Source organism: Apteryx mantelli, chromosome 2 (assembly GCF_036417845.1).
Source record: "Apteryx mantelli isolate bAptMan1 chromosome 2, bAptMan1.hap1, whole genome shotgun sequence".
In the NCBI taxonomy this organism is placed as follows: Eukaryota; Metazoa; Chordata; class Aves; order Apterygiformes; family Apterygidae; genus Apteryx; species Apteryx mantelli.
The window spans coordinates 80,549,361-80,563,340 of NC_089979.1; the positions used below are offsets into that span (position 1 = coordinate 80,549,361).

The 13,980-nt window shown below is 39.1% G+C and overlaps 1 protein-coding gene across 2 annotated transcripts in view; it reads right to left on the bottom strand.

The window, feature by feature from the left end:
- Positions 1-13,980, bottom strand: part of LOC106482919 (cadherin-6) — a 105,079-nt gene that overhangs the window by 41,890 nt on the left and 49,209 nt on the right. For both annotated transcript variants that reach the window (XM_067290979.1, XM_067290980.1), the window contains one exon: positions 8,999-9,351. In XM_067290979.1, the coding sequence (XP_067147080.1) occupies positions 8,999-9,226 (228 nt within the window). In that variant the 5' untranslated portion in view covers positions 9,227-9,351. The remainder of the gene's footprint in view (positions 1-8,998; positions 9,352-13,980) is intronic.

Below are 13,980 nucleotides of genomic sequence, written 5' to 3' on the forward strand. Positions count from 1 at the left end.
CTGCATCTAGTTTTGGCTCCTCTGTACAAGAAAGACATACTGCAGTGAGTCTAAGGGAGGATCACCAACAGGGTTAGGGAGCTGGAGCACATGATGTATGAGGAGAGGAGAGAGAAACAGTTTTGTTTAGCTTTGAGAAGGCTAAAGGAGAATCTTATTGCTGTCTACAACTATCTAATGGGGGGTGTACAGCAGACAGAGCTAGGTGCTTCTTGGAGATGCACAGTGATAGGATGAGAGCCAACGGACACAAGTTGCAACAAGGGAAATTCTGATTATATATTAGGAAGAAAAATTAGAGGAAAGGTGGTAAAGCACTGAAAGAGGTGCCCATAGAAGTTGTGGAGTCTCCATCCTTGGAGATACTCAAAACTTGACAGGACACAGCCCTAAGCAGCCTGCTCTGACTGTACCTGCTTTGAGCAAGGTGTTGGACCAGATAACTTCAAAGGGTCTCTTCCAACCTAAATTATTCTGTGATTCTGTACAGCAAGAGTGATATTGAATCCCAGGCTCCAAGTAATAGTTTAGGATCCAACACTGCATGTCTAGGAATGAAGGTTCATTTTGACTGGAGAGCCTGGAATTTTCAGTGAGTCAACATTTACACCTATGTTCCCTAAATTATATCATATCTAATATTTGTGGAATAAAAATTTTCTCTGTGAAGCACAGGTAATTGTTGCAATCCAAACAGTTTAAATCATCTAAAAGGAGATTTCCTTTTTTTTTTTTTTAGGTAAAAAATGGATATTTGCATGAGCTAGGTTTACCAGAGTGAGTAGTGTAAGTCCTGAGAGGCTTTGTTACTTGGGAGCAACATGAGGCCCAAGCTCACACCAGCTCACAATCATTTTGGATACACATGTGAGAGTTTTCATGCACAGGGCATTTACTTTCTGTCCTCAACCCCTTTGGAGGTTGTTATCAACCACTTGTACGGGGCATTCTGTGAGGAATTTTAACGTCTGTAAGCAGCATTAACTCTGTGTTAAGCAACTGACCTGAAATGTGTAAAATCACAGAAAGACCATGGCATGGAAAGAAGCTATGAATGCTCTGACACCTCTGCTTGCATGCCCTTTAAATCCACTGCTGGTGCTGCAGTCAACTTGATTGCAAAGGATGCTAGGCAGGAGGAAGCATGTCATACAGCCAAAGGTACAGTTATTCTGTTTGCTTCTGTCTTTTAGGGAGAACTTAATCTTTTATTAATGATCACATGATTCTGAACACAGAAGTTTTACAAATGGCTTCTCTTAAGTTGATGTTGCCTTCCAACATGAAGATATAACATAGGCCAAGTTGACAAACATGCTAAAAAGTCTGGATGATGATTATTTGAGCTTGTACAGGACAGTAAAAACTTCTTTGTTCCAATAGACATCTAATGGTGAAACAACATTTAATGTTTCATGAAGAGACAAAGGAAGAACAAGTGCCAGATAGGTGACATCTCTATACAGAGCAGCCGCTCCAGCTGGGTTCTTCAGGAAGCCTTTGGCTCATCCTGCTCTGTACAGCATTACATATGCAGGTTGGGGATGGAAGGGCTGTGTTCACCTTTGGATGATACAACTCCAAAATAAATAACTCTGAAAAGAAAACAGTGGGAATGGTACTTCCAGAAAAAAGATTTGCTTGGCTGTTTTTCCCCCTCTCCTTTGATTTACATTTTTACCTCTCACTCAGTATGTCTCTACAATGTTTGTTGCTCCTGTTTTTTTGTGAAATTAGAAAAAGAGAGAGAAAGGACTGATACTCTTCTGTCCTCCCTGCCTGAGGGTGATTCTTCCCTTCATCTGCCACCTCAGACTTTCACTAGAACCACAAACTTCACTCAACCTTGAAATACATGCAAGTGCATGCTGAGGTTTGTTTCACCCCATTAATGGTGAAAGGAAGTCACAGTCTGCATTAGCACATATGGATCAACAGTAGCTATTCATATCACAAAACATTTTCAGTTCGTGTTTTGAGATGTTTTGCTGACTGGCCACAGCTCTCAATCTGCTGCTGCCCCACTGTGAACTTATGTTCTCCGGTGAGGGAAACAGCAGCAAAAGCAAAGGGAGTCACAGAGGATAAGAGTTTAATTTAATAAAGAGATTTCTCTAAGCTTTAAAGTTTAATATTTTTGGTGAGCCAGCTGTAAACAACTAGGGGTGGAATAACAGTTGTTCTTTGTCTTGAACCTGAAATGAGGGATTTGTTTGAGGTGTTGCTAGCCTGCATGTTCTGTATTCGTATTGCAGCATTACAGTGAGGACTCTACTGTGCTATACAAACAAATAAGAAAAAGTTAAACACAGCTTCAAAGATCAGTGACCTAAGTAACCCAAAATAAAACATGGACTTCACCTGCAGTCTTACCATGCTTTTGGGGAGAAAGATTAATGTGTTTGGTTGTTTTCCCTATAGCTAGAAGTCTCAGGGCACACAGTTCAAGAAGATATGCAGATTGCTGGCAAGAGAAGGAAGGATGATCTGTATAAAGATGTGGCCCAAAATGTAAGCACTGATGTAAGTGGTTCATTAGCATATGGAAAACAAAATCATTTAATTCAGGGCACAAAAGATGAAAAATAAGAAAAGAATTAACAGAGAGAAATCTTTTCTTGAGGGTTCAAGTATTTGCTTGCTTTGTCTTCTCTAGGTATACTGGAAAGAAGAGGAGGAGGTTATATAAAATTACATCATAATCTGCTCTAATGTAAGAAATGTGGTTTGTTTGAGACAGATGGTTGTAAGGCTCTAATATTGTGTAATATATTTGGGAACAAGGATAATGCTAAGTAGATTCCCAATTATAAGGATCATAAATACTAAACATGCTATGTTTCCTGCCATTTCATTTTCTGAATCACATTTTTGCCCATCCCGCCCATTTCTCATTATCTCTTTTCTTAGCCCGCATATGACAGTTAGAAATTTGCAAGCTGTTTCTGGATTCTCTTCCTGGGCCTCTAACCTCTTAACTGTCCCTCATTTCAAAGTTATCTCTATTCCACAGAGACCAACAGTACAGAGAACTTCTATCATTGCCAGTAAATCTTTCAAAGAGGAATATAAGACAAGTGTGTGTATGTGTGTGCAATTCAATATGGGAATGAAGGGCAGCTGGGAAAGTCAAGTGGCAGAATAAAAAATATGGATGACGGATGAAGAATAAAGGAAGTGCAGATGCGCCAGGGCGTTTGTTCTACCTTTTGCAAGAATGACAGGTATTCAGCTTGTTGAAGCGAAAGGCATGTGGCCTAATCATCTGAACAGGAGGGTAGAGGCTAGGAACTCCGATTTTTTTAAATCTTGGTTTCAAAATTTCTGATTTTTAGCTGTGCATAGGCCATTTAACCTCCTTGTAAATCAGTTTCCTCATCCATTAAAGGCTGGTGGTAATGCTTCCTTCACCACAGTATTAAACTTACCGTTGTAACTAATATTGGCACACATAAAGAACTGTCTGACTTTCCTGCCAGGAACAAGGGCAGGAGTGTCACTAATGGTCCACAGAAGCCGCGCACGATGCTAAGAGAGAACTGCCTCTGCAGAGGAGCAGTGCAGGCAGCCATCAGTGCCCTCCAGGGACCATAGCACTCTGACACAGCGTGCCAGAGGGACCCTGTGTCTAGAAGGGTGCAAAGGTTTAGTCCCTCTCCTTCTGTGTGGTAAAGGGTGTAGAGCTCCTCTGAGAGACACAGCATAAAACCAAATTCTACGTGCACCTTCAGCTGTGCAAGAAGAACAGTGAGGGCTTGCTGGAGACAGGGGTCCAGCCCAGAGCCCTGTGTGGGCCATGGGCAGTGCCACAGCCACAGAGCAGCTCAGATTGACTGGTGTAACCTAGAGGTGACTGATAGCTCTCTTCGGTTTTGCTGTGAGCCACTCCAAGCCCAGGAATTGTTCAGGACTGAGAGGCCATTTGGTGACTTAAAGGCTGTCTCTTGGGCTGCTAGTTCTCTTGGAAGCAGAGTGCAGAATCTAGCCCTAGAGAAGTGATATTCTGAACATCAAGAGAAAACCTTTTTGAATAGACTCACTGAATAAATAGAAGTCACAAATAGAATTTTTAATTTTAGGCCTCACTAAGATAACAAATAGTAACTGTATTTGGAACAGGAAATCAAAGACATCATGAGTATATCATAGCACAATGTACAAGGAAGAGAAAGTAAATATTGAGGAAGTGTTTGCCAATAGGATTGCATAAAGTATGTTAAAAGTGAAGATGCAAATAGTCATTTTAGTTTGACTTTTCACATCTTGCTTTTTTGGGGTGTAACAACAGTTTTGATGATAAGGACAGAACGCTAGCCTATTAAATTTCTGAGAGAAAGTGAAGATTTCTCTTGCTTGTTATCATGTCATCCAACTAAGATATGATAACTTCTAACTGCTGGAGTACGTGACCCATTATTGCCTGAAATGCTAAAAATACATGAACTATGTTATATGGTAAAAACTTTTTTGTTTAAACAGCCCTTTGTGTGTGCTCACAGTCGAATATCTCTTCTCTCTATAAGTGACTTAGTCTCACCACTTGTAACTGTTTGAAGAGATCCTAGCTTTTGTTTGATTTGCTTCTGGTGAAATACCCTGCAGGAGACTGTTCTGTGTGCCCTCAAAACAGCTGTAGCCAGAAGTAAAATCAGTGAAAAGAAAGAAAAACAGTACCTGAAAGTATCTTGCAATACCATTCAGTTCATCCCCTCCTAATCCAAAGCCTCACAGATGAGAACCTATCTTTACCAGTGGTTCTTTTGACACCAAAGAAACTAAACAAAAAGATTCTGGTTTTGCCCTGAGTAATGCAGTATCCTTTCTGCTTTGCCAGGCCACAGAGCAGAAGGACTTTGACTTTATCTTCCTTGAAAGATGGAGTTGTCAGCAGAGAATGATTGTTTATGAGGGGATGTACAGGTAGTAACATCAGATAGCTTACAGGCAAGCACACTGCTTAAATTATATAAACATCAATAAGACATAGCAAAAATGAAAAGTATGTCTTAAAGTTTCCTTTTAGTGCCAGACAGACAGAGTGTGACAAAGCTGTTCTACTGTTGTCCCTGATGTTATCAGGAAAGCAAGTTGCTCCTTTCCACTGGAGACTGCTAGAAGCTATTTCTGGGTTAATAAGATTTAAGATTTGTTCAGACCTTTCTTTAGTCTAAAAGGAAGACGCATCCTATCCCTTTATTTAACAATGACTTATAAGTTTGTGTTCTGACAAGACTGCTCAGTGATGGATGCCACTACATGGATTTTATGTAGCCAATGGGATGGCTGTGTAAAGACATCAATTGCATACAAATGGAGAGATGTGGTTACTGTATTTTTGAATATGCTATTGTAACAGGGCGAATTTTTCTACTCTGTTTTCCAGGTAAATATGAACACCTCTAGGGAACATAGTGTATATTTCTACATATAGCTGCACTACCACTTCACTGTTTACCTGGGATTTAGAGATGCATTCACCCCAGCCCTTTAAAGTCCTACTAAACAGGCACTGGTACAAGTAGATCTTTTTAGAAACCTAACCCAAATGTTCCAAATTTTTGCTGCACAGTAGTGCTGGGCACTTCTCTACTTTGATGCCCATGTAATCCTTTTATTTTATTTTGGGATTGAGTCCCTGCCAAGTGCCATAATTTCTGAACCAGAAGAAAAGATATCTTCAGGTTAAAATGTCACTGGGCCCATCAATCACACTCCAATGAATAGCTGTTAGTCCATAAGATATTCAGCAGCACAATGAATAATTCCAGTCTAGAACTCTTCTGCAAGTTCCTTATATTATGTGTGAGACTAACCAACACTGGAGGTGTGACGTTCTGTTTTTCTTCTAAAGCTTCATTTTTGAAAATACAGGAATGAAATTTAGTAATACAAGAACTGGATAATAAAATAGTGGATCTGGTGTCAGAACCACCGCATGCAATCAGCTTGATAACATTGGAAGTTGCTTCTTGTCAGCTGCACATGTGATATGGCAGCATATTTGGTCTGGTGGTAAAATATCCAACATACAAAACTGGACCACTTTTTAATAGTTTATTAGTTTAATATTTAGGTGTCCATAGGTACCAAATAAGGACTACTTTGTTTTGTATGTGCTTAGACAGTTAGCTCCTGAAGGACATTCATTGGATGTACTTTCTGAAGTACACTGGACATACAGTACCTAGCACAACAGTGCTCTGGTCCATGATTCAGATACTGCTTCAGTACTGTCTTCAGTAGCGCCCTGAAATCTACCGCTCTGTTTGATATCTTCAGAGAGATCACCCTTCTTTTTTATTATCTCAAACCTAAATGCATTTCTTTCCTCCCTTTCTCCCGTCCTCTCCAAAAATACTGTCACAAATTTGTTTTTGTAGTGTAAATGGCTACAGGATGTTCCAGCTGTAATTTGGGTGGTTATAGAAATAATGCTGTTGGAATATTTTACAGACTTCTTTTATCTCAGATTTTGATATGATTGATTGAATTAAACAGATGTTAACAAATTAACAGAAAAAAACAAAGTAAAAGTTCTTTTATTTTCTGACAGCTTATGTGGAATCATTTTTTATAACTCTGATGTTAATCTCCACCAGTTTCAACTACTGAAACCGAAAAACAAGTACCAGATTTGACTGCATAAGCAGTCAGACATAAGCAGAACTCCCTTTTACATACGTATGTTGCTAAGGGTGTTAATGATTTTCTTGTTTACATTTCTTTATATAGAACAAAAATATTATAACCAAATATGCTTATCATTGTCAGGTCATACTTAAGGTTAACATCCTCTGAGAGAAAATATGCTTAATAAACATGTTCATTATCCTCATTTGCCCACACCAATCAAGTTTAATTGTTCAGTTAAATTGCCTGGTTACCTCAATTTAGAGACATCCAGCTATTTCTATCATTTATCCTCACACCAATACTCAACTTTCTCTATATAATAAATGATTTTTCTTTCATGCCTCTTGGCTAATTGTTCAATTACAAGGGTGTGAGCAGTTCTGGCATTTGAAAGATGTGTGAAAGGCCACTTGTGAATAGCCCAGGGACACAGAATCAATGACATTTATACATTATGTGTCATTTCTATGCTTTGTAATAGTAAGTGTATTAAAAAACCAATAGGCAGAAGACTAATTCTTAAAAATAATGTTATGGTCCTCCACATTTTTTTTCTCTCTCAGTGACTCCAGTCCAAACTTTCTTGGTTTTCTGGTCCAGCTAGACCATTTTTAACTATTTCTTGGCAAACTCATCCTCAGGTAATATTTGCTTTCCCATCAATCCCTCTGAAGTCAGTAGCTTCTACTCAAATTCTGCAGTGGAGAGAATAGGGGGCCTGGGATTTGAACAGCCTTAATGTCATAGCATAAATTACAGGCTGTAGAGCTCATCTCAGCACCCTATGCTTTATTTTTGGGGAGAGAGCTCCCCATTCTCCCTGCCCCCCAAGAAGTGTGTGAAATAGGAGAGTGGGTGGCAAACTGTTTTCTTTCAGTTTGTATTCTTTTCTTTTCCTAGACTCCATATTTCTTACCTTTTTTTTTTTTTCCTTCACCATCTCATCTTCTGTTTTTATTGTTCTCTCTTTAGGTAAACTTTTTTCCTGACTTCTATCCTCTATCCCCACTTGATTTCTCTTTCCACTCCTCTATCTTGATTCCTTTCTGTGAAGTTTCCTCTCAGTCCACCTCTGTCTTCCTAGTTCTTCCCTCTTACTCTCTCCTGACTCATTTTCCTACCCACTTATCTTCTCTCCCTCCTTCTCCTCTCTGAGGACTCTCTGCCTTTGGCTTTTTCCTGCAGATTCATTGGGCTCAATGGTACTCTTCATGAATGCTGATTATCCTGGTTGGAGCTCTATAAGTATTGTACCAGCTGAGTAGCTCTTCATTTGAATCCTGCCTTGCAGCCATTTACTAGGAAAGGAGTGTCACATTCAACTTTGACTAACAGCTGATTGGCAGGCAAGCAAAGCAGCCATCATCTCTCGTGGGAACGCTCAGAACCTTGCAGAGGGAGATAAAATGTCAAACCACTGCGATCTGCAGCCTTTGCTAAGAGGCTTGAAAGATCAAACTAGATCAGACACAATCCCATTTTAGTTTGGAAAACTAAGCTTTCTACTTTGAGTGTTATCAATAGCACAATTTCTGCATTCTGCAATACAGAATCCTATAGACTATGGCACCTTGGACAGAATAGACTCTCTCTGGACTTAACCGCACTTGCATTAGCTCTGCAGTTCACAAAAGCTGTTGTCTACATGGGAATCTGCTGCTCAGGAAGGTAGCTATTCTCAGAGCTGTGATTTTTTTTTTAACAGATCCTTTTCTAACTGTTATCATTCTTTGAGCATTGGAAATTTTCAGCCATTTATTGTTTCCTAATGTATAAGCACAGTGTGCTTCAACTCTTCCTAATAGCATGGCTTGTGGTATTATGGTTATATTACAGAGTTTTCAGTGGCACCACAAAGCCTCATCAGAAGTATCTGCAGTGGAGAATGAGAAATGAAATGGATGATAGAAATCTCACCAAAATACAGGCAGAGCAACCTCACCAAAATACTGGCACTGTGAATCCTAAATATCTTGGACCAAACCCTCTTCTGGTCTATATAGTAGGACTCTAATAAAATTAATGAGTAGGAGGGAAAAAGCATATCAAATTTTAAAGCTAAGAATCTGGTCTAGAATATCCTCCTATAATTGAACTGCATTATTTCCAAACAAAAATAAAAATAAAATCTTTAAAATAATTGTGTATGATTGGCCATGGGACTCACAGGTTGAACTGGGAACTTTGCCTTCCCTGCTGTTGATTACAGTTTGATGCTGAAGTGTGCTAACCTTTCTCTGGCTGAAGCTGGACAGGCAGGAATGAGCACTAACATTTGTAGTAGACTTCATTCATACATACTTGTTATTGTTGGCTTTCTAATGCTTTTAAAATCAAAATGCATATATGTCTAAAAGAGTCTTACCTTGCCAACATATTGGTAGTCGGTCCCTGTATATTCCTCCAGTAAAAAGAACTGATTCCACATCCAGCTCCTTTTGGAACGACTGAAGTCTTTCCTGCTGTTTCCAGATAATACCAAAACCTTTTCCTTTTCTGGAAAGCCACTAGTCCTTTTGGACAACAAAGTTAAGAAACTTTGGTGGGGCTGACCAGCCCAAAACAGCAGCCAGAAGCAATGGTAAGTTCTCATCACGGCAACACAAGGAGGTGCAAATAATGACTTATTTTCTTGTCCTCAAACTAACCTAATTTACTGCACTGAATCCAGTCTCATGCCTTCTTTCTTTGAATAGTTTTTGCAGTCTCAAAGGATATCTGAAAATAAAAATGACAACATTTTAAGCATTTTCAAAGGTACTTAATCATTATAGCAAATAAGTCCAAAAAGTAGAAGAGTAATAGCGATTGTTGAAAAGCTAGGCTTTCTAGTTCAAAAATGTTGCAAGTGGTCCTTCAAATAATCTAAGTGAATCTGTACTGAGTAGGAGGAAGTATTCCTGATGTTTAATTTTTCTTTTACCTCCATTTACTTCCATTCCTGGATTAATGTACACTAGATATTTCTCTTTTTACTGACTGGACTTTGGGATATAATTGATTAGATGGTGACTGGAGATCTTGGTGGGGTTACATTACTACACTAAGAAGGGGTACCAAGAGTGCACATTGCCTTCCCAGGAGATATTAGGTTGCTGTAGTTATGGGCTGAAAAGCCTGGACTTACTTAAATGGCTCCATGATTTTTACCTTAAATTTAAGATTTTTGCCTTTGATTTCATTTGAGAAAGGACAAGTAAATGGGTTAGTGAAATAAATGTACATATTTTTTAATATCTTTCACATCTAAGAGCTGTTTGATACTGTGTAGGACGTTAAGTGGACAATTTGATTTTTTAAGTTACCTACTGCCAGAGTTTTATACTGAGTATTGGATCTTAAATGACATAGTTATATATGTAAATATTTTAACTGGTAACTTTTAAAAACAAAACCATTCAGCTGGTTCTTCGTTATCTGTGGGTTCTTCTTAGCTACTGTTTCCTACTATTATTCATATTAAATATCTGGACACGTACAAAATAATTATGAAAATGATCCCAATTTCTGAAGACTTCAAGAATTTCATCATGACCAAAGCTATACAAACAGTACCATAGTGTGGTTTTAACTATTCTTCTGTTTAAAAAAAAAAAAAAAAAGTTGAAATCTTTCATTCAGGAAGAAGAAATGATACTATGTGTCTCAGGTGACCAATCATGCAAAATGCTTAATTAGCAATTTTGGAACACTTTATAAGTCTGAAGAAATTAAAATTATTTTACAGAAACATTCAACAACATATAAGAATATTTTTCATAGAAACTTTGTTCACTTTTTATTCCAAACAGATCCATACTCTTAAAGAAGGATCATATGTTTGATTTTCATTTTGTTTTGTACAGATGCTCTTTGGAAAAGTGTTTTGTTTTTTTTTAGTATCCTCATCAAAAAACATAAATCATTCTGAAACAGCTCAAAATTCAGTGCAGCAGCTATCAGTGCTTGTAAATAGAAACTGTTGATTTCCAACCAAATCCAAAAGAGAAAATTTTCTTTTTGCTTTCTTTTGTAACACTATTTGGATCATATTCTATATCTAAGGCCAAATTCTTCGCTATATTATGTGCCTCTAGTTTTTTAAAGGTGTAAATCAGGCAGAATTTAGCCTTTGAGCTACACTGATGGAGTTAAAGCATTTACAATGCCTCGGGTTAGCCACTCTTCTGGTTGTCATTGTTCTTAGTAATAAATTGTATAAAATAACCTCAAGTTTCTTACAGTTCCTCTTACTAAATCATTTTCTTTAAAGAAATACCACTCAGCTGTTAGATGGATAGTAGGTGGTGGAATAGGGCTGTTCAAACAATATCATTTTACTGGTTCTCAAGGTAAAATACGATAAAGAGGTAACTTCTGGGAAAGGGGGAATCCATTTTTTAACATTAAGAGGAAGAGTGGAATAGGCGTAGTTCATTCTGAAGCAGTGTAGTCCTCTCTTGAGCAAAGGGAAGGTTTGCAGTTAGCTCTCATTAACACTCATGAGCCTTCTGTAGGTAAAAAAAAAAAACCCTTTGTCCTGTAGTCTGTGGGAACTGATCCATGTAAGGCTTTGAGTGTTGTGGGACAGATAGACACAGATATAGACAAACACATGCACAGATATACACATACGTCAGTACATATACACACACGCACACACAGATGTAACAGTAAGACACACAGCACACTGCCCAGTGTGCTTTTCCCTTAGTAATAAGACCTTCACAGAGGAGAGTGGAAGAAAAAATGAGAGGAATAGAAAAAGCCAGGGTGACTGAGCTTTGCAACATATACAGCAATTGCATTCAAGGTGATTAATGGAGCACCAGTAAATAAATGTGCAGGTAGTTAGAGGGGGACATGGGCAGAGTCAGGCACCAGGCTACAGAGGACTGAGCTTACTTTAACTCTCCCAGTTTTTATAGTATCTGTTCTCTTTCTCCTGTATCTTTCTGACTTGCGTAGGGTCTCCTCATTCACAGCTCTGCCAACATCTGCTCTTCTAACCTCCCAGCCCTGACTGGAGTCTGTTCAGGTGGGCATGTTCTCTCATGTGATGTGAAAGAGGAGATTATGTCTCGTACAATATTTTTGACTTTCATTTTGTTGTCAGGCTGCTTTGGGGCAAGGCTGCAGCCTGCCCAGGTGAGTTAATTAGTGCCCTGGGCAGCGGCAGCCCTGGCGAACTGCCATTTAACAGCAGGCCTGTCATGATATTTGCTCTGAGCGTAGATGTGAAAAGACTGATAAGATGTTAGTTCTGGCTGCGCGCACATGGCTTGCCTTATTGGGGAGGCAGGGTTTGAGGTAGGGAGCATACGAACAAACCTATTATTTTGCTATTAGTGAAGTCTGTGTGGATTGCTGAGGCGCAAGGGAGCAAAAATCATCACTTGACAGGTACCCCCAGTGTTCATCTCATTACCCCTACGGACAAATCCCATGGTGGGGCTCGATACCTGTGCTCCTGTACATAATGTTTCCCCAGCAGTGCTGCCTAGAGCAGAATTACCTGGAGCGGGTGTGTGCCAGCCTTTTAAAGGATCACTCCTGTAAATGCCAGTTGCCAGGAAACAATTATTCCTGCGGGGGAATTTTCTGCACTTGAAGTCAGCTATAATTCACAGCTCTGATGTCATGGGAGACATTTTATAGTGGCTTATGCTGAAATATAGCTCGTGAGAGTGATATCATAGCTGTGAAATACAGCCTTTTATTCTCCTCTGCTGAGATGCGTCCAAAATGCCGAACTAAGGGCATGATCCTGAAATATCCTTCTTGCCTGGGTAGTCTTCACACAGCAGCAGACCAGCTAAACCCCAGTAATTTCTGTGCGAGCACCAAGAGAGCAGACACATTTCACAGATCTGGGCTTAAGTGGGCAATAGAGGTAAGTACAAGCTGAAGTCCAGAATGGTATTGCCCTGTAGGTGCTGAAAACTATTTTACGGGTCAGAGTGGTACATTCAGTTGAGTGGATAAAGAAGACGGGAGCACTCTGTGCTAAGCCTTTTGTAAAGAGCGAGTGCCAGTGGTTGTTAGCTGCCATTTTGTGCTTCAGCTCCAGTGGCTCAATGCTCCAGAGAGGTCTCTGCAGTGTAATAATTTTTCTCTTGCAATTGTCGAATTTAATCCTGTTTTCCTTTTTTGAAAACAATTCATTCACAAGGAACATTTTTTTCTTTAAATGGAGGTGTGTAAAGTATAACTCATGGGACCTTTTGCTTGGCGGGGAGGGATGGGGCTAAAATTTCTTTGTTTTCTTCAGATCATACGAAGACAGGCAATGAGACAAAAGAGTCACTTTAAACATCCCACTTTTCTCAGTTATGAGCCGGTCAGCTGGTGGGTGATCTAACTGTGCTAATGAACTAAAATGTCAAGAGCGAAAACAATTTTATTGTATGACAATCTCAAACAATTGGCTTTAGCTCTGTCAGCTCAAATATGTAGCAGATCTAGGCTTTTCATGGGAGCAGAAGGAAACTGCATACCCAAGTTTAAAAAAAATCCCAGTCTAACTTTCGGTATGATGATCATTAACATAAAAGCACTGTCACTTGCAGTCAAAGACCTGTCTTCAGTGTGACAAGTCATAGATGTAAAGTTTATGATCATGCCTCTCTGAAGGATCAAAACCTCAGACAATTACTTTATCACTATAAATATCAACTTCAAAATTATTTCCCCTAGGTAATAATATTCATAGTCAACCTTTCAATTTACCCTCTCCCCCAGTATCTCGTATGCTGAATGTTAATGTAGATAATGCCTGAATGCCACCAATGTGAGAATTCAATGCAAATTTACCTGCTTACTGCGAGATACTTAATTATTTCAACCACAAGTCAAAGAAGAAATACCTCTGTTCAAGTCCCTCCTGTTAATCAGGGAGCACTGCTTGGGCATGGCTCTCCCTGCTCAGACTGGCAGGTATCAGGTGCAGGTTCTTGAAACAGGGAATTACAAAGAGGTTCCGTCCCGACTGGTACCTAGAGTTGTGGCCTGTAGTGTTGTCTCCAGATGGTGTTTAAATAACACTGAACTAGTAAAGAAAGTTCCTATCAGAGCCATCAGGAAGGAGATAGAAAGCATTTTTTCTTCATTCCCTTCCGTTCACCTCCCCCCTCAATAGCCTCTGAGAGGAACATGCTTTATAAATTGTCCTGCACTTTGGACTTGAGCATCATTTCTTTTCAAATCCCATGCATTCACTTAATTTTCTACATATATTTATATGCCTCAGACATTATGGGTTGCTGATGATTTGATTTTGAATATCCTCTAAATACATCAACAGTAATCAGTGTCTCTAAAATTTCTGACATAATCTTTATACAAACAGAAATGCCAGTATAATAGATC